Source organism: Phlebotomus papatasi, chromosome 3 (assembly GCF_024763615.1).
Source record: "Phlebotomus papatasi isolate M1 chromosome 3, Ppap_2.1, whole genome shotgun sequence".
In the NCBI taxonomy this organism is placed as follows: domain Eukaryota; kingdom Metazoa; phylum Arthropoda; class Insecta; order Diptera; family Psychodidae; genus Phlebotomus; species Phlebotomus papatasi.
This window is the reverse complement of record NC_077224.1, coordinates 12,421,284-12,443,173: the sequence shown is the minus strand read 5'-3', so window position 1 is coordinate 12,443,173 and position 21,890 is coordinate 12,421,284. Positions and strand designations below refer to the sequence as shown.

General features: G+C 34.3%; 2 protein-coding genes across 11 annotated transcripts in view; one reads left to right on the top strand and one right to left on the bottom strand.

The window, feature by feature from the left end:
* LOC129807756 (UNC93-like protein) overlaps positions 1-18,576 on the bottom strand; it is a 54,384-nt gene extending 35,808 nt beyond the window's left edge. Inside the window, exons 1-2 of one of the 7 annotated variants that reach the window (XM_055857229.1) lie at positions 18,218-18,560; positions 4,082-4,141 (exon numbers count right to left, since the gene is read on the bottom strand). The gene's annotated coding sequence lies outside the window, so the exon portion shown is untranslated. Of the gene's footprint in view, positions 1-4,081; positions 4,652-18,217 lie in introns of all 7 variants that reach the window. The other 6 variants (XM_055857223.1, XM_055857224.1, XM_055857222.1 and 3 more) reach the window with 6 other exon arrangements.
* LOC129807774 (protein stunted) overlaps positions 1-21,890 on the top strand; it is a 351,397-nt gene that overhangs the window by 325,890 nt on the left and 3,617 nt on the right. For 2 of the 4 annotated variants that reach the window (XM_055857256.1, XM_055857255.1), the window contains exons 2-3: positions 19,416-19,453; positions 19,706-19,836. In XM_055857256.1, coding sequence (XP_055713231.1) covers positions 19,425-19,453; positions 19,706-19,836 — 160 coding nt within the window. In that variant the 5' untranslated portion in view covers positions 19,416-19,424. Of the gene's footprint in view, positions 1-3,194; positions 3,201-19,315; positions 19,454-19,705; positions 19,837-19,949; positions 20,023-21,890 lie in introns of those variants that run through there. The other 2 variants (XM_055857257.1, XM_055857258.1) reach the window with 2 other exon arrangements.

Genomic DNA, 21,890 nt, shown 5'->3' with positions numbered 1-21,890 from the left:
TATTCAGGATCTTGAGACCTTTTGGGAACTGGGCTAAACGTCTACTCTGAAGACTGCCTTAGAGGTTCTATGCATAAAGTTCATTTAATTGATCCTTTACTGCCCAATTTTCCAGGCTAAACATTCTCAAAGATCAGCTTGAGTCTATTTGCACCCTTACAATAAAGCTCAAGAATACTTTTCCGTGGTATTTTTATCGTGCCCATTTACAAACAACAGTGAAGAAATCTCAAAATTCCAATTTAAGTCAACTTCCTAATTACCCCATTGTACTCTACAATTATAATTTTAATAAATAAGTGACGTGCTGTCCTCAGCCATAAAATTTAATAACATGATTCATCCCTTTTAATTAATAAACATGAGACTTTTGAGCAAAATACTAGCTTTAAATAATTGGTTAATGTACCTAATTATCTTGATGATTTGTCAAGAAATACCTTAAAGCATAGATGAGCAAGAATTGTTGAAACGGTTGAAACCGAACATGTCAAATGAAAATTGTACATCAACGGTCAAAACGCTACTTGAATCCAAATCCACGAGCGTAACCAGTAGTGGAATTCTCTAAGAGTATGACTTTGTCACATGACAAATTTAGAATATTTTATGTGTTAAATTTGGCAAAATTATTCGATGATGTTACTCATATCAATAATTGAGAAGTTCATAAAGCTGTGTGTAATAGCCATCCGAAACTCACCGGCCTTTAATATCGTCTTGTTCCTGAATTTAACTACGACAATTTGTCATATTGTTATAGAATTTCCCTACAGATAAGTTTTCTACTGGTTATTGGTTAATATATTTTATAAAGATAATTTTGCCTCACTGCATAAAAGAAGGGAAAGTGTCTCGGATTAATGCAAAATGGAGTGTTGTACGAGATAATTAGTATTGGCCATGGCAAAATTTCCGATTACCCAGGCCCCAGGCAATTGACAAACGAAATAAACAGTAACCAGTAACCAGTTCTGACCGTTACATTCGAGAATTTGACCTCTAGACAAACTTATTTTGACGACAATTCGGTTTCAAATGGTTCTTGCTCAGCCCTGCCTTAACCCTTTAAGGACGATTGGAACACCGGTGTTCCATAGAGAAAATAATTTTTCCTGCTATTTGCTATATGATATATTTAAGCTCAAAAATGACGAATTTTTAAATTCTCATATTGAAAATAAATTTAAATTATTTTTTATACTTACAGTTTTTTTATCTATCGTTCTCTATCGTTCTCACTATCGTTCATAGAGACAAAAAATACACTAAATCAGACTCTATTTGCTTTTCGAAGTTTAAGACGTTTTACAAGTTCTGTTTATCAGTTTCATTTTTATTGCAATTTTCCGTCAGCGAAAACTGTCTCATCGTTAAAGGGTTAAAGTATTTATAAGCCCAATAGTGACACAACTATCTTCGTATTTTTGCTCTGAGAATTAAGATGCCTTGAAGCTTATTAATAGGTCTATTACAATTGCATATTAAGGACCAATGATCCATTGTGTTTTAAAAATGCTTAAATTTTCCTATTACTAAGACTTTCAAGACCTTCGGGAACTGGGCTAAGCCTCCAGTCTAAGACAGGCTTCAGACCTAAGGCTTAGCCATATGGCTTAACTTCTCTTATTTCTTATAAGTCGAGATTTTCTTAGGAAAATATGACTTAACATTGAATATTATGGGTAAATGATCTTGGTTAATTCTGAAAAATCAATAAAATTGGTTGCTATTTTGAAATTTGAGACTTTCGGGAACTGGGCTAAACCTTAGATCTGAAGCCGGCCTAAAACCCGTGTTGGTAGCAAAGCCTGAAATTTACGTATTATTTAAAGATTTTCTAACGATATTCGTTAAAGTTTTTCAATTTTATGTTCTGCTTTTTTTTGAATGTTTTTATACGTGTTCTCTCTCAATGCGTTTATCGCCGTATTATCATTATTTCCAATCCACAGGACAAAACGTTTAGACCTGGAATTCTGAAGAGTCTAGGCTGTAATAGCTGCTGAAGACATTGTACTAAATTCAAACAGATCTTATAGAAACAATTTTCTAAAAAAAACTTTTAGTGGTGCTTACGAGGCATGTGCCCTGCTAGGGAAGAGAGGCACCTTTGAATTGAGGCAGCTTTCAAACTGGGCTTTTTTCTCCTATTTTTAAACGGAGTTGAGCCTTAATGTAACTCAACAAACCAATTGCAAAGCTAAATTACATCATGGAAAAGTCCAGTACCATTAAAAAGTAGGAGAAAAAAAGTACAACTTCAAAGGTGCCCTACTTCCCCCTGCCGTAGATGCAGATGACTTTGTCCTTCGTGGCTGACTTTGCCCCTTAGGGGAGACCGGGGTACCTATAGCCAGGGGTAGAATTAGTCAGTGAATTTTTCTCGTTTTTCTTAAAATGTACATCGAGCAAAGTATTTTTTAATGAAAGTAAGAACACATCCCCATATTGCCAGAAATATTTATAAGTCTGATCCTGTAATCATACAATTTAGAAGCATTTTTATAAAATGAGTATAAAATTGTAATTTTGATGTTACAGTTTTTGGGCCAGCATTTGGTTTTCTGAGTTTCTAGTCAAGATTTCATAGTTTTACCTCGTTTCTGGTTTAATAAACCTAATTAAAAAATATTTTTCACTTGGATAATAATATTCCAATTTTTTTATATAAGACGATAACCACTGAAACAGCCCCCTCGGGGCAGTTGTAACCACTCTTCCGTGGCGGGATAAAACTAACAATGATTTATCACTAATACATGGATAATTGTTAGATGAAAAAGTACTATTGATATTCCAAGCAATATTGCCATTCGGATGAAAAATTTGTGAAATAGATTTTTTCAGGATATTTTTATCAATTTTGCCGCAATTACAAAAATGTCATTAAAAAGTCGGCTAAAGCCTTTTTCTTTAGGTTTAAGTGACATATTTAGCATTAGTGGACTTAAGTGTATCAAGCGAAACAATATTTGGTATCTCCAGTTCAAAATTTCGCCTGGAAAACTGGTGGCAATTAGCACCCCAAAAGTGGCTATATCTACCCAGGCCGCGGCAAGTGTAACCAATATGTCATACTTTTTTCATTATACTCTTTAGAAAAAGTCAAGGATTTTAGAACCTTGGACTACACTGTTTCATACAGCCAATATCCTAGTGCTACTTATGAAATATAAAAACATTGAAAAAAACCTTATCATTTTTTCACAAATCACGCGCGAAAAAAAGCTTCATTTTCTAGCTAATTCTGCCCCTATCTCCCCTACTGATCGTAGACTTTTCTTTAATTCTAAAGTTTAAGAATGATCCTCACTGATCAGACATGGTAGATCGGATCCGTAAAGACCATCCTTGAATTCTAGAAGTAAAGAAAAGCTTATGCCCTAGACACACTTACGATTTAAGCCGAGAGACGACGTAGTAGTTTGATCTTTATTTCTAATATAATTACGATAAGCCGTCTCTCGGATAATCCTCAGATCTATCAAGGCCCTTACGAACAGAAGGGGGGGGGGGCAAAGTTCCTCGCATCTACGGTATGGTAAATTCTGAAAACTCTTCAAAACTACGATTCATATCAATCACAGAGTTCTTCAGAGCTCTTCGCAATGACCATTCGATACTCCTTGACTATCAATACAGTCCTGCTTCTACATATTCCCATGAAAATTTGTCATATGACATTGTAAGATTATTACAGAATTGCTCTACTGGGTTTGAATCTCTTTAAGTCTGCTGTTTTAGAATTAAAGGTATTCGAATCTTATCAAGTTTTACTATACACTTAATTCTTTAAGGAGGTCTGTACCTCGCGAGGATTCTGTATCAATATCTTTCTAATCGACCGTTTTGGCGCCACTTAAAATTCAAACTATCTCTGCCCCAAGCACCTCGCTCTCCCCTATGACTGTTAAGATGGAAAAATTTTGCATTTATGCGACTTTTTTGTCCATCGGCAGATACACCTTGATATTTTTGCTGGTGAAAGACACACAAAGTCTTGTGCTCTCAAGTGGGCTTCTTGAGAGGAAAAAAAGGCCATTCTTGAGAGCCCCAAAAAATTAACTAAAATACTCACCCAAAATTCGAGGATCGCCGTTGATCGATGATAAAAAGCGCCAGAAGATCGTTGAATGACCTAATTAAACACCACAGATTGAGCATTTACATCTAGAAATTTCGCGAGATTTTTTTTCAGATCACTTGCGATCACCCAAAAGTGCAAGATAAGTCTCTAAACTTGGGTATAATCCGTCACAGCATTTACCAGTTCAGTTGTAATTTGTAAAAAAATTAAATTTTCCGTTGGCTACATCAAGAACTGCAGGAAGTTTTTGGCGATGGAACGAAAGTTAATTTAATTATCTCACCGGATAGCACAAGGAAGAAGTCTCAGTACAGGGTACGATTAATATAAAAAAAAGCACTTCTCAATTTGAGATTTCAAGTCCGGTTCGTTAGAGATCTGAGAGGCAACTGAAAAGTTGAAAATTCTCCACAGGTTTTCAGTTTGTGGCACTTTTCGTCTCCACAGGTAGGAAATTGTACATTTACATCGTCAACATGAGGTGTGCGTGCGTGTATTTGTGAGATCGTGCACATTACTATTTTATATTTAATCCAGAGAGAAGCATAATGATGTTCATATCTGGCCAAGAGAAGAGAGACACTCCGCCAAGGGTGGCCAAAGTATGTCGAGAACTGAGGATTTCAAGGGTGAAATTGATCCCCAAACCCACAATTCTAACCCTCAAATGTTCAAAAATTAATAGAAAGCTATAAAGGAATCACAAGTGGTAAAGTAATTTAGACAGCCATCCCCCTGTTTTTTCGAGGATCTATTTTTAATAACCATCGCGAGTTGGGTCATCCAGCAGAAAATATCCTTGGCAGTATAAAGTTCATTGCCTAGGTTGGGGAGTCAATAGGGCAGTCTTTTATTGGTGAAATCAATAACATAAACACCACGCTATCAAATAATTAAATTGGACATGGACACCCTCTTCCAGATGACCATCCCCATTTCCGAAGAAACAACTCCCACGAAAGCCCCCAAACAGCAATTGCGCGTAAAATTATTGTTTCATTTTTCGGTTTGGTTCAAAAAATCACGTGGGAGACATATTGACATAGAGTATCTATGATAACCTTTATGCCTTAGGTACTGTGATGGAATTTTCTACAATTAGAAATTCTAACCTCAAATTTACAAATTAGCATTAGGGGAAGTGAGGGATGGTTCGCACGCTTTTTGGAAGTCAATATTTAAGATTTCTTTATGGCTGAACGGTAAAATGGACAATCAATTGCGCTATACCACAAGAATCTGTGGTCTTTTAACTTTCTATGCGTGCCTCATTCACTGCCGTAAAATCTGTTCTTTTTCCTGGGCAGGAAAATGAAAAAAGTATGATGATTTGTGCGAACCTTGCCTGTGGAGGCAATATTCGCACGATGAGTTGTTAAGGTTCGTCATTGCATTTTTTCCTGGAATAACTCTTGCTCACAATTAAAAATTATTTACCGATTATTAGATTCAAGTTCCACGAATCCACGGAAACCATTATTTCACTAAAAGAAGGTATCTAAAACAGTTTTCTTCTAACTTTTCTGAAGCACTGTTTTTCTTGCAAATTTATGTCGAAAAATCGACTGAAATGTGAAAATTTCAAATGTGACAACCCTAAAAATTTATCAGCTGTCTTTTCTTCATCTTCCTTTTCCTTTGTTTTCCTCTTTGAGGTTATGTTGTGATTTTAAGCTGCTGGAGTTACCTGATGAGTTGGCGAACCATAACACTTTCAGTGGTTGAACCAATACGCAGTGTAGTATTTAGGATTTTTTCGCCACTCGGAAAATAATTTTCCTCCGATGCAAAAAAATATTACCGAAAGTAGCGCGCTTTTCCCTACGGGTTGGCCTAGTTCCTGTAAGGAACGTTGTGCCACTATTCTTATTATTAAGATTTTGTATTTAGTATTTTATCTTCAATATTCTGCGCAATAGATCATTGGACTCTATCCTCTTATTAAACAAAAATGAATTAGTTCATTTTTTCAGGCTATGTTAAGCCTAACCTAAAAAAATAAAGTCATATTTTTTGACAGATAGTAGAGTCCAGTGCTGTATTTCGACCGTATATGTATATTAGCTGAACTCAAAGTGAGAAATTCGGTCTAATCCTTTGTTCTTCAATTTGACTTTGCAGTAGAGTTCCTCAGATTTGAACAATATTTTCAAAACTGTAACGGAACTGATTAGAAATGTACTTTCCCTAAATTAAGAAAAATAACTTTAGAGAATGTATCAATGTAATTTATTGTGAAATAAATGGAATTTGTTGCGGAAATTAGTATAATACGATAATATTGAGGAAACACCAGAGAAAAATGATTCTAACGCAGACACCACGTAAAACTTTCTTTGTATAACCTCAAATTTTACATTTTGCATTCAACTGTCGTTCAAATTTGAGGAACTCTACTGTATTTTGTGAAGTAAAGTCAAATTGAATAACAAAGGATTAGATCGAATTACCCACTTTGACTGAGTTTTTCAGGAAATATGTTAATCAAACTCAATACTATCTATTAACTCTTTAACGACGATACAGTTCTCGCGGACCGAAAATCAGCAATAAAAATGAAACCGATTCACAATATCAGTTAAAGATCTTACATCTTGCCTTAGAAAATCCAACAGAGTCTGATTCGGTGTATTATTCATATCTATGAGCGATAGGAACAAAAATAGCCCAAAAATTTAAGTAATTTTTCTGACAATACCAATTAATGATAATTTTCACTTTAATGAAAAATATTACGTATGAGTATTGTATAATAATAACATAAGTGAATATTACGTACAAATATTTATAAGAAAAAAATAACTTGAGGTAGTCAGGAAAAATTATTTTCTTTATGGGACACCGGTGTTCTAATCGTCCTTAAAGGGTTAAAATGCAATAGGTCAAATTCATTTAAAGAATATGGGAAAAATATCATACGTTCGCACAGTGCGTGTGCGAAACCTGGAAGTCTTCCCCTAGTTTAAAATAAATCTCCGTAATTTTCACAAATATTTGTGGTGATATATTTCCTTTTCATTGTAAACGATTATATTTTGTGTAAGCATTCAGGAAGCAGCAGGGTAACACAATTCTCAAACATCCACAACACGATTTTTTTAACATAACCTCACATTGACATTTTATATTCAACTGGTTTTTCGAATTTGGGAAATTCAGATTGGAGAGACTCTACTGTATGTGTTTGAATATAAATTTTTGCACTGGTTAAAAGATTTTTTAACGCTTTAAAACCCAGAACGAATTTACTATAAGTTAAAACAATTGTCAAAAATGGTTAGAAACCAAAAAATGGGCGTAGAATACCATATTGGAGTACTTACTTTGTAATTACTTTGTTATGTAGAGTTTAATATCAGAAATAGACATTTGAATGGTTTTTACTACATAACCAAAAAAAGTGTTGACATTTAATGGCTTTTATCACTTGAAAAGTAGATCGAAAAAATTAAATTATGAGCCCTAGAACTGTTGTAGAAGTCTTGCGAAATAAAAAATAATTATAAATTCAGTTTTTTGATGGGAATATCTGCATTTGGCATTTTATGACAATTTGGTATTCTACGTCATTTTAATCTCAATTCAGTGACATAACCTCAAATTCTAGAATAACTCCTGATATAGAATAGACCTTATTCTATGCCAATAAGCATGGAATGGCTGTGATATCATTAGTCAGTGTAAGGATATTTTCCGCCTTAATTGTAACCTCAAAATTGCTCTACGCGTGTAAAATATTTTCTTTCACTTTAAGCCTCATTCACTATAAATAGAATAAAAAATATTTGAGATTGTAAAATCTTTCTATTTGCTTATCAAATAGACAAATTTATTTAAGGTTCTAATTGTTTTTTAAAGGTCATGTTAAGCATAGCTTTACACTGCCAGCTAACTTACTAACCAAATAAGATAATTAGAATTTGTTTCTGTGGCATGAATTGAGGCGATAAAGTTCCAGAAACAGGAACAAATAGGAAACAAATAGGTCTATTGTTAATTAAATAAGGTTAAGTGCACAATCTTTTTCGCCTTTGAGGTTATTTTCACCATAACCTCACAATGATAACCAGCTGCTTAGCTCATTATTTATACAAAAAATCTCTTTTTCCTAACGAAAAGTTAATTCTGGAATTTGAAGTTGTATTAGACATAACCTTAAAATTGTAGTCTAATTTCATATTCCCTAAGTTTATGCGTCTAAGGAAATTTTAAAGTTGACGTTATTTAGTTTCAAAAGGTGAAGTCCGAACTGAGAAAGTTTCTTGCTTTGGTAAAAAGGACTTTTGTTTGATCATTGCGGTTCAGAATAGAATATGGATAGGAACGTGAGCGTGTATGACAGCCTGCTTATATGGTTTTGCATTAGTTTTTCAACTCTTGGATGTTTACTTGTGGAACGCTCCCATATTTTCTTTGTTTTTTCTATAGTTTATTAAGTTTTTTATGTTTAAATAACATTCAAACTAGTTCAAGCAAGCGGTTTTGTGACGGTTAGTGATGGATTAAACTGGTATAGAACCGTGAAATGGTTGAAATTTCTAAAAGAACGAAACGTAACCTAATTTTTAAGTGTCAAATACACATTCACGTCCCTATCCATATTCAGAACGGCAATGATTTGATACAGAAATAGCTAATTTTCTCTTGGATCTTCTGTTCTGTTTGTTACAATCAAAGATTTTGATATTAACCCAAACATAACCTCATATTTCAAAATAATAAATTTACCAAACAAAAGAATTATGCCCATTGTTTCAAATATTATCGCTAGAAATCGGCGAATAAAATTACAATACGGGAAAGAAGTAAAAAAAGAGGTTATGTGAGAATTACATAACCTAAAAGAGCATTTTCTCTTTGAGAATTGACGAACACTAATTCATTGTATTTGAAGAGCAAAAATCAAATTTTAGGCAAGAAAATAGACAGTTCATTATGGAAATTTTATGAAAAGGTTATAAATTTCATTGGAATATGTCAAATTTTAGGTTAATTACTAATCCTTCAAATTCTCTACAAACATATTTTACCCAGACTGCAGTTTCTTGCAATATTTTGCATAAAAAATGGAAAATATTCAATTTTTTCATTAGTGCAACATTTTAGAATACGAAATTATTACATTGAGTTCTTATAAACTTTCAAAATATACTAACATTTTTTTTGTAACTAAATTAATGTGATACAGTTCTAGGTTATGTAATTTTTAGCAGAAAATTCTCTTTTCTGCGTAACTTCTAATGCTAATCGATTATTCAAGATTGCTTGAAGGAAGTTGTTGAAATTCCTCAAAGAGACGATAAACCGAAAAGTGAGGTTGTGTTCTTTTATAACCTAAAACCAACTTGACTTACAAAACAGACCCTAGCTTTGACCAGGACGAAATTCCAACTATCTTGACTGAAAACAATTCTAATGGAAGTGATGCCCATATTAAATCATAACTTAATTATTGTTTAACCTTAATATTGACATAACCTAACTTTTTGATGTGTAATGGCACTAAAAATTTAATTTATATAGTTGTACAAAAATCTGATAAAGACATTATACCTTTTCTAACTGAAGAATTTCAGCTTAAGAATCGGTCAAGAGTTGAACTTTGGACAAAGGGAACACGGATTTTGACCTGGACTCTGGACTTATCCTTCTTTATTATTGCACAAACGACGTTTCAGAACTTTATGGCTCCTTCCTCAGGTATACAAGTAACTAGTGGGAAAAGGGTAGTCGGTAAAAAGTAACTTTTCCCACTACAGTAGACTCTCACTCAATCGGCTCTTTTTCAATCGGGCGTCAAATTTTGTTGACAGTTTTCACGCTTAATTATGAAGCTAATTTCCTCAAATTCGCTGTAGTTCTTCCTATTTTATCGTGATTCTTTATAATTGAGCACTTTTTGTGGAATTTACAGAGGCTTTGATGCTAAATTCTATCGCTAAACCGGATGACATTTTGCCCCATATTCACGATTGAGAGAGAGTCTACTGTAGTTACTTGCATACCTGAGGAAGGAACCATAAAGTTCCGAAACGTCGTCGTTTGTGTAGTAATAAAGGAGGATAAGTCCAGGGGGGAATTCTGTAACCCTGTGAAGTGATCACCTGTCAAAATTGGTGAACACTTCACTAAAGTGATCGCAAAAGAGATTCTGTAACTTGCGATAGCTTCACGTTAAGGTATCACTTTTAGGTTATGTGTTTCACTTGGCAATTTTTCGGTGAAGATGATGTTATCACTCGGTGAAGCTAGTAAAAATTTTTCCATACTCAGCTTGAAAAACAAGACCATATTATTTCTAATACTCAATTCTAGTGTTTTTCATGATTATTTAGTTCAAATATTGATGAAAATCTTAAATTTATTGAAAATTTCAACACACTTCCTCTCTCTGCTTCACGCAAAGGTACAGAATAACTTTTCCAGCAGTCGTGAAGGAAGCTCGTGAACCTTTCACTAGATAATCGTTCACTAGTAACGCGTTCATCGAGTTACAGAATTCCCTCCCAGGTCAAAATCCGTGTTCCCTTTGTCTGAAGAATTTCACAACGAAATCCCTTCTAAAAAAACTTACTTAAGAGTAATTCCTTAACAATGTATTTTTGGAGGTTATGTTATACACGAAACGAAGTTAAGCCTATTTGAAATTAAAGATTATTTTAATTATTAAAATCGATTTTAAAATCCAATGGATCTTTTCAGAAAAGCCTTCAAATATTTTTCTAAATATAAGGAAAAGTGAGATTATTTAGGTTATGTATCAAGGAAACCGGGAAATGGGTAAGATATTCAACATGATTATGATATAAAGATAAAAGGGGACAGGGAGTGTAAGGCAAACCCATAGTAGGGTCATTCAAAACGCAAAGGCGATATCTCAAATCGTTTGCTTTGAAAAGTGAGGTTATTTAGGTTATGTGTCAAGAAAACAGGGAAAGGAGTAAGATATTCAACATGATTATGATGTAAAGATAAAAGGGTTCAGGAAGTGTAAGTGAAACTCATAGTAGGGTCATTCAAAACGCAAAGTCGATATCTCAAATCGTTTGTCTTCTAGGCTAAAACAACGTTTTACAATTTTACGCTATGTCAATATGTTTTAAGCTGCTTCTGCCATAAAACACCTTCAATTCACATTTGCACATAATCAGCATAGTGCTTTAATTTTTTTTTAAACATCGCTTTTAACTCAACGACTCGCAGGGACAAAAACTCCGGTTCAGAGTTGCAATCACTCTCCTCGCGGATTACACTAGATGAGCGATAAAGATTAACTCAGCCAATAACATTAGGCCAAAAATGATCTTGCGCAAAATTGGCAAAATCAATTGGCAAATTATTCAATTGACCATTGAAAAAAATAGCTGATAATGCTAATTGCGTGAGAAGAAAACTCCGTACGTGACAAAAGTTGATTATGAGGAGATTTGCGACACAACAACAAATCCAATGATGATCATTTTTAGAGACAAAACTAACAAACTGATTTTGCATTGTTCCTCTTGGTTGGGTTTTTGTGCAGAAAAATTTGCAACTCTCAAGGTTTGACTTTCTTCATCAAAATAGCTGGTGTTTGGATTTCGGAGGTGTGAAAGTTATGCACGATGGCTTTTGTATTGGAGCTAGAGAGAGATCAGAGTGGAACTTTTGCCGTGTTTAAGCAGTCAATTAAAGAATGGGAACCAGCTAATTAGTTGCTAATCTTGAGAACAAGTGCCTCTTCGTCAAATAGTTTCGTCTGTATCGCCTCAGGTAATTCTATAAAAAAAAGGTACTTTTGCTGCTTCTGTGACTCAATGCTATGGAAATTTACCGATTTTATGCCCCAATGAAGCAAGTAAAAAAAATGGGAAAAATGCACGATTAATTCTGGAATTGTTAAAGTATTTTTAGAATTTAGTACGATTTTGCATTTGAGATTGAGAGATTTGCTAAATAGTTAGATGAAAGATTAAAATGTTGGCAAAAAGAAAATACTGTATTATTGTATTATAGCATTTCTCCTCAGACGACCTTCGTAATCTTTTTTGTATGTCAATGGTAATTTCGCATTCAAATCATCATCTCCGGCACTTTAAATGCGTAATCGACATACCTTCTGCCCATTGAAAAATTTAGCAATGAGTTATGGGCTTAAACACAGAGTTTTTTCAACTCCGAAAAGGTAAATAATATGCTAAAGACCTTTCTTTTGCTTTAAATCTATTTATCTTATATTTTATGTGCCTTATGTTAAACGTTTTTTTATTCTAACCTAAAAACAAGTAGATCTTGGCTATTTTGAAAATTTCTGGGGTATTTGTGAATTTCTAAAATAGGACAAAACATTTGTAGACTTTGGAAATAAGAAAAAAATAATTTATTATTATTTCATATAATATTTTTGAGGTTAAGTCATACCTAATCTTATATTCTTGAAGAACCTCATTATTAAATGGAAGATCTAGTGCTGTCGTTTTTTAATTTGGAAAATACAACGCCAAAGCGATACAATTTTGCTCTACAACTTTGTAAAGCTAACCTCTTAATACATTTTTTTTTTAAATGTCAGCCGATTCACTTAACAGCAAATTGTCACATTTAATTTAGTATTCATTTTTCTGTATTTTCTTATTTAACCAATTTGAAATACATAGGAAATGCAATATTAAATGGTTAGAATCTGTTTTAATTACTGAAAATATAATTATATCATTTCTTTACACTGCAAATTAAGAAACTCTGCTGCACAAAATACGTCTTGAATTTTTAATTTGAGGTTATGAGGTTTAACATAACCTCAAATTTTCGAATTACCCTGTGTGTAAAGTAAAATTGTAAGACAGATAGAGGCTACAAACTTTACATCCATTAAGAGCCTCTTTCAAACCTGATATGTGCAAAATTTCACTTGAAAATTAAACAAATTGGATGAGAAATGCATAAAGTGTTGGAGATTTTCCATTCCAAAAAATCAAATATTTGAGGTTAAGTCTAATTAACTCTTTCACGTTATTAGGGTCATATATGATCCGGGGAAATTTTTTTTTTTTGACTATTTACATTAATTGAAATCTATTTGTTTGTGCACGACATCATAATAGAAGGATGTAAGATTCTTGGCTAATTTTCTCAAGACTCCAGATATTCAGGAAAAGAAAATGTTTGAGATCAAAAATCACGAATTTCGAACTTTGTGAAATTACTTTTCGTTTTCAAAATTTTTTATTCATTTATTTTTTCAGCAAAAAGTTCTTTAGAAACACAAAATAGAATATACAAAGATTGTATATTGCATATTTTGATATAATAAACTACTCCCCATTTTCCAGAAAAGCGCGTAGAATTTTCAGGGTCATATATGACCCTATTATCGGCAAGGGTAAAAGTTTATGTAAGTGTTTTCGTGCCAACATGTAGTTGGAACAGTTGGGACATTGTTTTTCTGTGTGAAATCCAGAAGGAAAATACCTTGCTCCTGGACATTTCATCTTATATCTGATGAATTATAACATATTTTGCAATATTTTGGAGTATTCTGCAAGCGTCTCATATTGTGCAATTGTATTGTGTGTGAATAAAGATGTGGATAAATTTATTTTTGCTAAATATCACTCAAAATATTGTGACAGTGACTGTTCAACGGATTACCAGGAAGATTCCTTGAACACCAGGAGTACAGTGTTCATCAAGACAATCCAGTTTGCCATGGTTTTGGCCAAATTAACAACTTCAAGCAAAAAAATTCTTAGAAAGCCCGTGATATTGATTTTGGAAATGGTGTATATATTTCCTTTGCCGACAATAGGGTCATATATGACCCGGAGTTGTTCCGAGTTTTCATGCAATGGAATTTTTTTTTTCCTCTCACAAATATTATATTTGATCATAAAGCATTAGGAAACTCAATTTTACATGAATTCATCTGCTGAATAAAAGTGTGACGCGAAAGAGTTAACCTTACATTTAAAATGAACTTCTTCCGAATGGGTCTTCTTATAAATCGACTTTTTCAAATTCATCTCACATATAATGTTAAGAATATCAAATTTCAATCTCCTTTTATTTTAATTAAGGACCTGTTGTCTGAAATTACATAACCTAGTTCTTTTATCTTTGTAATTTGATTAATTTGGCTCTTAAAATGAAAGAAACATTGCAATTAAATATTGCTAGTTATTAGAAGGTTAGAGAGGTTAAGCTGTCTGCACACTAGGCAAATTATTGCAATAATAACATTTCAAAGTGACATTGAAAGAAAATTTCAATATTTAAGCGAATATTGAAACCAATATTTCAATATTTGCGCCTACACACTGAGAAAATTGACTTCAATATTACAACTTATTAAAATACCATTTCGGTCAGAGATTCAGTTCCTTTCAAACATCGAAAAACTCTTGGAATTAGCATGTTTATGAACAGGAAGACATCTCAGAATATCATCGTAGATAGAACCAGAGATTCTGCTCTATATTCTGCTCAATTCTTCCCAGAAACCCATCTTTGTCAGGACTTCTCCCCTACTTCCTCTAGAAAATCTCAGATCTTCTGGGATTTTGTTGTATTTTTTGTCAAGTATGTCCGGAATACTCATGTTGGTCAGAAGATTTCCCCTGGTTCCTCCGGGAAATCACAGATCTTCTGGGATTTTCTTCTGTATTTTGTCAAGAACACCCAAAATAGCCAAGTTTGTCAGAAGATTTCTCCTGGTTTCTCCAGCAAGTCACAGATATTCTGAGATATTCTGTGATTTCCTGGAAGAACCAGGAGAAGCATTCTGATCAATTTGGGTATTCTGGATGTATTCGACTAAGTGCACAACAAAATTCCAGAGGAACTGTGATTTCTTGGAGGAAGCAGGTAAGAAGTGCTAACCAAGCTGGGTTCTTGGAAAGATTTGACAAAATGTACAGCGAAATCCCGAGAATCTGGAATTTTCTGGAGGAAGCAGGGATAGATGGGATAGATGTGTCCTTACTTGGATTTTTATCTTGGATGTGTGTCATGAACGAAGATTTCTGACCCTTAAAAAATATTGCAGGAAATATCAAATGAATTTGATATTTAGAATTTCTTTTGAAATTTTATTTCAATGTGACTTTGAAAATTTTTATTGACATTATTTGACCTAGTGTGTAGCCATTCAAAATAATGAAATAAATTATTAAAAAAAATACTCCATATTGAAACAAAGGGACAGATAATCCTAACCGGCTTATGTAGGTGAGATTCTTAACGTGAGCTAACTCGGAGTGCATGCAAATTCGATTTGATGCTGAAGTAGGGAGACGCCATTCAGTTATCTTGAACCAAATTCGTGAAATTATACAAGTTTTGTATTTGAACCAAAATATCAAGGATTTGGATGAACTGACAGAAAAGTGTTATATGGGTGAAATGTAGACCAGAATGTTCTCTATAATTTTCCTATATAACATGATCTCATCGATTACTCAGAAGCCAAGATAAGTGAGGTTTTTTGTTTCTTAACTCGTTTTTTCATCCAGAGTGCCCCAAGTGTTCATTTGTTGAACTTCAACTAAATCAAAGAATTGTTGTATTTTGCGGGACTTTCCATTTAAACCCCTATTTTAAGTGTCTTGGTGGAGTAGAGGCAGTCAAATTGGCATCTGAGTGATTTCAAAGCGTTATTATGGGAAAAATCAATTTTTTCACACTTAAACGGCAAAATCGGAGTGATAGCGTAGTCTGAGCGGAAAATGATGTATGGACGAAATGTAGAGACAAATGTGCTCTACAATTATGTTGAAGTAATCATCAAAATCGGTTCAGCGACAGTCGAGATAATTGAGGTTATGTGATATTGAAATTGGTTTTTCGACTGTGGCGCCCCTGGTGTTGGTCCCACGAGGTTCAAACATTCTAGAAAGTTGTAGCATTTGGTGAGATCTTTCGTTTAAGCCCTCATTCATCAAAATCGGTCACATAGAACCGGAGATATGATTTTTTGAATTTCGTGAACTTTGACCCCTCATATCTCCGGTCCTATTGAAACCACAGCGCGCATACGCACCATTTTGGAAACGTCCTAGACTGGACTACAACATACTAAAATTTCATTAACTTGCACAATGCCGTTTTTGAGAAAAGTGACTTTGAATTTCGATGAATTTTGACGCTATCACAGCGCCACCTGTGGTGACTTTTTGAACTTCCATCTGAAAGTGCTCATCGAGACGAAACCAAAAAGGTAAAATTTAGGTCGCTATGTTACTTAAAACCGGAGATAGAGGCCGGTCAATGTTCGAACTTTGACCCCTTATAGCTCGGGTCAGGGGTTATGGATCGACTTAAGGTTTTTTTTGTTTGACAGGTATAATCAACGGCTACAACATACTAAATTTTCAGCCCGATGCACAATGGAATTTTTGAGTTATTTAACTTCTAAGATTTAAAAATTTTCTTTTTAAAAAAAGCGCCCCTAGCGGTGGTTTTATGAACTTGCGATGTTAAAAGGGGAAGTGGCATTTCACGAGAGCTTTCCAAAAAGCCCTCACTTTTTAAATTCTGACAATTAGAACCGGAGTTATGGCCATTTTAAGAAATTATTTTTGTACCCTTATAGCTCGGGTCAGGGGGGTCGGGGGACCTTAAGTTTGGTATTGATGGAAAGCTCTAAGGCCCAGCTATAACATACTAAAATTTGAGTCCGCTGAATGCCATAGGGGCGGAGCTATTGAGAAAACAAAAAAAGGGGGGTTTTCAAAATGGCGGAAGGAGGGGTGAGGGGTGGGGGGTCTATGCACCAAGTTGCAATTTTCACCCGATATATAACCTTTGCCGAAAACCGCAAGTCGATATCTTTTTTAGTTTAGGAGCTATTAAGCTCCAAAGAGCGGCCGGCCGGCCGGCCGGGAACGTAAATTAGCCACATATATATTCGTGATCAGGAAGTGCTGAAACACATTTTGGCCAAATTTGAGGTCGATCGGACGACATGAAATTTTGTTAGGATTATAGTAGGTGAGATTGTTAAGAATCTCACCTAAGTGAGATTGTTAAGAATCTCACCTAATATTGCAATAATTGACTACACACTGGACAATTTCCTTCAATATTGAAACTTTTATGTCAATAAATCTTTGCAATGTAGAGGCAATCCTCGTCAATATTGGATATTGAAAAGAAATATTGCAATAAGTTTTGTCTAGTGCAGAGGTGTGCAAAAAACCGTTGAAACCGAATTAACGTCAAAATAAGTTTGTTATAGTAGCGTTTTGACCATTGACGTACATGTTTCATTTGACGTTAATTCGGTTTCAACGGTTTCTTGCACACCTCTGAAGTGTATAGCCAAGCTTTAGAGATTTCGCCATAAGATTTCTTAATATTTGAGGTTAGGTCTAACATAACCTCACATTGAAAGTAATCCCCGTTTTAGAGGATCAAAGAGTTTTCCCGCCAAAAAACTAGGTTTTTCATCAGCACTGTCATCACTAAATTACGACCTAAATAACATTCTTTTCTTTAAATATTTAAACAAGTGAATTAAGTTAATATGCAATGAACAACAACTTAATGTTTGAGTCATTCAGTGAATTTCCTAACCTTCTGCAAATGCGAGCGCGTGCTCTATGTTTTGCAACTAAAAGGACAGAAGGACGGTCACTAATCAATCTCTCATCTTTATCTAGAAGCTTAGCAGCTCTATGAGGACTCTAAATTTTGCTTTCGGGGCCTGATAAAAAAATAAATATTTGATTGTGATCGCAAAGAATGATGGATAGCTTTTGTGCAATTTTTCCTCAATGCTTTTTTTTCTTTTAATGAGAAAATGTGTGTCTTTGTTTGTGCTAGAAATGCGAACGGCGTCTCAAAGTGCACGCGGCCAAGATTTGTGCTTGGGATGGGGAAGGTTGGAGAGCTAAATCCTCCAGCTAATGTACTAGTGCGTGCCATACTAAAAAACTGCCCGAGGAATCATGCAAATTGTGTCTTCAGCTCAGTATGTCGTTGGCTGAGTGGCGCGATTGAGAAAAAAGATCCTTGGGATCCTCTCGACCGGACACCAGATTGTACCCGCTTAAACCAGTAATGGTGACCTTTGATTGTGCTTGTACAGAGAGAATAAAATACGCCAGAGTTGCTTTTAATTCGCAGCCAAACTATGGCAAAGATGCTCACCTCACGCGGCAGATAAACCTGCCAGCGTGCTTAATCCTCATCTTCCCCAACTTAAATATTTAATTCATCTCTGTGGCACCGCGTGCTCTCGATTATTTGCCACAACACCTCGTGAATACCTCTGCCAGGCCTTATCCATCTGTCTAGGGAAAATCTCTCTCCTCTGATAGAACCAGCGTCAGAGGACAGAATGGACTAATTCTGATGCTTTCTTAAACTTGAAACACTCACTCTAATCACTGGGTTTTGTATCTCTTCCTGTCAATTTTCTTTGGTATCTCCTCTAAACACTCTTTTCTCGTGAACTACTGCATCTGATCTGAAGGTTTAATCAGGTTTGATACTCTTCAATTGTCCCAAGTCCGGTTCCTTTGTGATCAAGCCCAGAAAACGGGATTTCTAGTAATTGTACATCCATACCACCTTCCCCAGAACTTCCCGCCAAAAGTCTTGGCAGAGCTTCTAGCGATCTTCAGCACAAGGATCAGTCCATTGTGTATTTTCTCATGCATTATAGTCAGATCATCGATTTTAAGGCACTTTTGTCATGTGTTTTTCGCACACGGAGTTTCATTGACTCCTCTCTTGGCCATGGATATGTGATTGGAATTAATGTTGGCAAGCTGAAGGTTTATTTACATGCAAAAATAACTCAAAGAAATAGACATTTGGTATTTTTAACATTTTTCCTCATGTAATGGACACATTCCCATGGACATTTCGGCACTTTTTGCCATATATACTTTCTCCTTTTCATCCTTCTTACTGTTTTGATTGAGAAAATTTGAAGGAAATTGGAAAGAAAATGTACGATAAGTGTTTCTTTGCCATTATGAACTTTCTAACCGTTTTTTAGTTTGAAATATTGGCGGCAATTTCACTCAACGACAAAAGTCGCTCAGTTCGCCGACTCGTCGAATGGCAATGCTTTCCCGGTTCCCGCTCTTTGGCGTAATAAATATTTTTTACTAAGAAAATTATATTAATTTTGAATTTCAATGAAAAAGTAGAATATTAAGAGACAATTTAAGGCACTTGGGCATGGAAACAATTTATTTTTGCCCAAAAGGAAATTCTGGTGTAAAAAATTGGGCGAAGTAATTTTTTCTTAGACGAGTTCTGTCAAGTTGATCTTCGCTGAGCAGCTGCTGAAAATTTTCTCGCTGTATTTTTCCTCGATTTTCCTGTGAAATCCTTATATTCCATCATGGTTGCGTGGAGACAAGCTGGATTAACGTGAGTACTAGCTGAATAGCATAAAAAATTAGAGAAATTCCCTTTTTTTTAGTTTGTTTTTGAGAGCATTACATAATCGCAGGAAAATGCCTGAAAATCCTCATTTTCCCATTTAATTTCCATTTTTTTCTCCCAGTAAATCATTATGCTTAAAGAATTGATCCAACTTACTCCCTCTATTTCTATTTTTGTTGAAAAAATCCCTATTTTCTGGATGAAAAAATCAATATTGAAAACATAACCTCACTTCAGGTACATCAACTACTCCAACATCGCTGCCCGGACTCTCAGGAGGGCCCTGAAAGCCGATGTCCGGACAGATGCCGCCAAGCGCGATGAGACACACATCAAGTTCACCCCATGGGCAAATGGAAAACCAACCAGTGAGTACCATAATTCCTAAAATTCCCTTAAAAAGAAGCAATTTTCAGATGTCCGGACGTCCGGACATTGTAAACGAGATTTTCCACTCAAATCCCGATTTAACGCATTCCAGCTGAGAAGTAGACAAGTTTATGAGCACGAGATGCTCTCTCTGTAAGTCCATGGAGTAATTTATTGGTGTGCTTCTTCCTGTGAAGTCCCCAAAAAAATTTTTTAGCATGAATCTGGTTCAAAATTTTTTATTCGTTTCCAATTGGTTCAAAATTTTCAGTGTTTTTCCTTTGTTTTGAGCTCCTATGGCTTTTTTTTTAATTGGTTTTCATTTGACAACAAACTTTTTCAATTTGAAGAAGTTATTGCAAATTTTTCAAGATTTTTTTAAATAATCCTAACCTTAAAATTTGATATGCAGAGTACATAACCTCATTCAGCCCTCAGTCCCACTTTTCTTAAGGTGTCTACACACTTGGAGCAATTAAAAAAAAGTTTCTTTAAAGCAGACCTGTGCTCGTTAAAATTCGTGTAATATCGGAAATTTTGTGTTGATAATTTTAATAGAAATTACAGATAGCCTGGTAACACTAATCCCGCTCATTCACGGTGCCATGATAAATATTTTTGAGCCAAAAAGACATAAACAGAAATAAAAAACTCACATATAAAAAAGAAATTGTCTTCTTGATATCTTTGTCGGAAGACGGATAGCTGCTCACTATACACCTTTTTACTTTAATCTTGCAGAAATACAAAGAAATTAAATGCAAATATCACTTCAAATGAAAAGTTCTAAAATCGCGCGCAATTCAACTGTGAGAGAGAGATAGAGACACAAATAACTCACTTGACAAACGTCTGACGGCGCTGCGCTTGCAAAAAATTTCTAAAGTGCGAAAAAAAATTTTCTTCTCTATTTTATCCTTATTGGCAGGTCGTGTCCCTTCTTGTAATATGTAGTTTTGCATTCGTTATTAACCAAAATAGTGTTGTACAAAAAGGTTTTTCTCAAACCTATCCTGAATTTTGGGACAGCTCAAAAGAATATGAGTCTTCCAGTTCAAAATTTCATCCCATTGTTTTTGTTGTAATATCGACAATTATTCACAATATTAACCCAAATAACTGTATTCAAATAAATTATTGAAAGGATTTTCTTGTGAAAATGACTTAACTGGAATTAAACAATTTTCACATTAAAAAGCCTCTTATTTTCTCTACGTGAACTTTCGCGGCATTTCGCAGAATGCCAACAGGCACCACCAAATTCTCTTCGGCTTTTCTTTTAGCTCAGGCCTGAACTTTAAAGAAATTTTCTTTAAGGCCTCTACACAATAGGAGAAATTTCTTTAAAAAAATCCTTTTTAAAGAAAATTTTCCCTAGGCAGAAACGTCAAAATTTTTTAAAAAAAAGGCAATTTCTAACGAAAATTGCTTCTAATGAACTCCATAAAAAAATATTTTGCAATATGAGGTTATGATTCGCATAACCTTTAAAAAGATATTCAAACTCTGACTAAACAAAACCATAAATTTTTCTAATAATCAATTATTTTTACAAATTTCTTTTATTGAGAGGCAAATTGGACAAATTAAAACATATTTCAGAAAATTATGAAATAAATTAATTTGCCCAGAGCAAGAGTAGGCTATTTTAAAAGGGAAATGAAGATATGATAGGCTAATTTTGCTCCTTTATGTCATATTTTTATTTCAAAATGGATTTCATTAATAACTTACAATAATTTTACTATAAGAAAAATTTCCGAGTTCTATAAGGGAGTTCTGAAATGTGTAATGTAAGAGGTTGTTTACTTTTTAAAGACCTGTGAACGTGGGAGATTTTTTTTCCGATAATTAAAAAAATGATCAGTGAATCAGAGCTGAATTGAGCGCGATTTCACTTCAAAATGTCAAATTTTGTAGAATATTAAATAAAATCTAAATATCCCAATCCCAGACTTGTAGGTTATGATAACCTAACCTCAAAAAGATAAACCAATAAATTGCATTACAAATTCCATTAAAATACTTTCAAAGGGAATTCTTGGTAAATAAA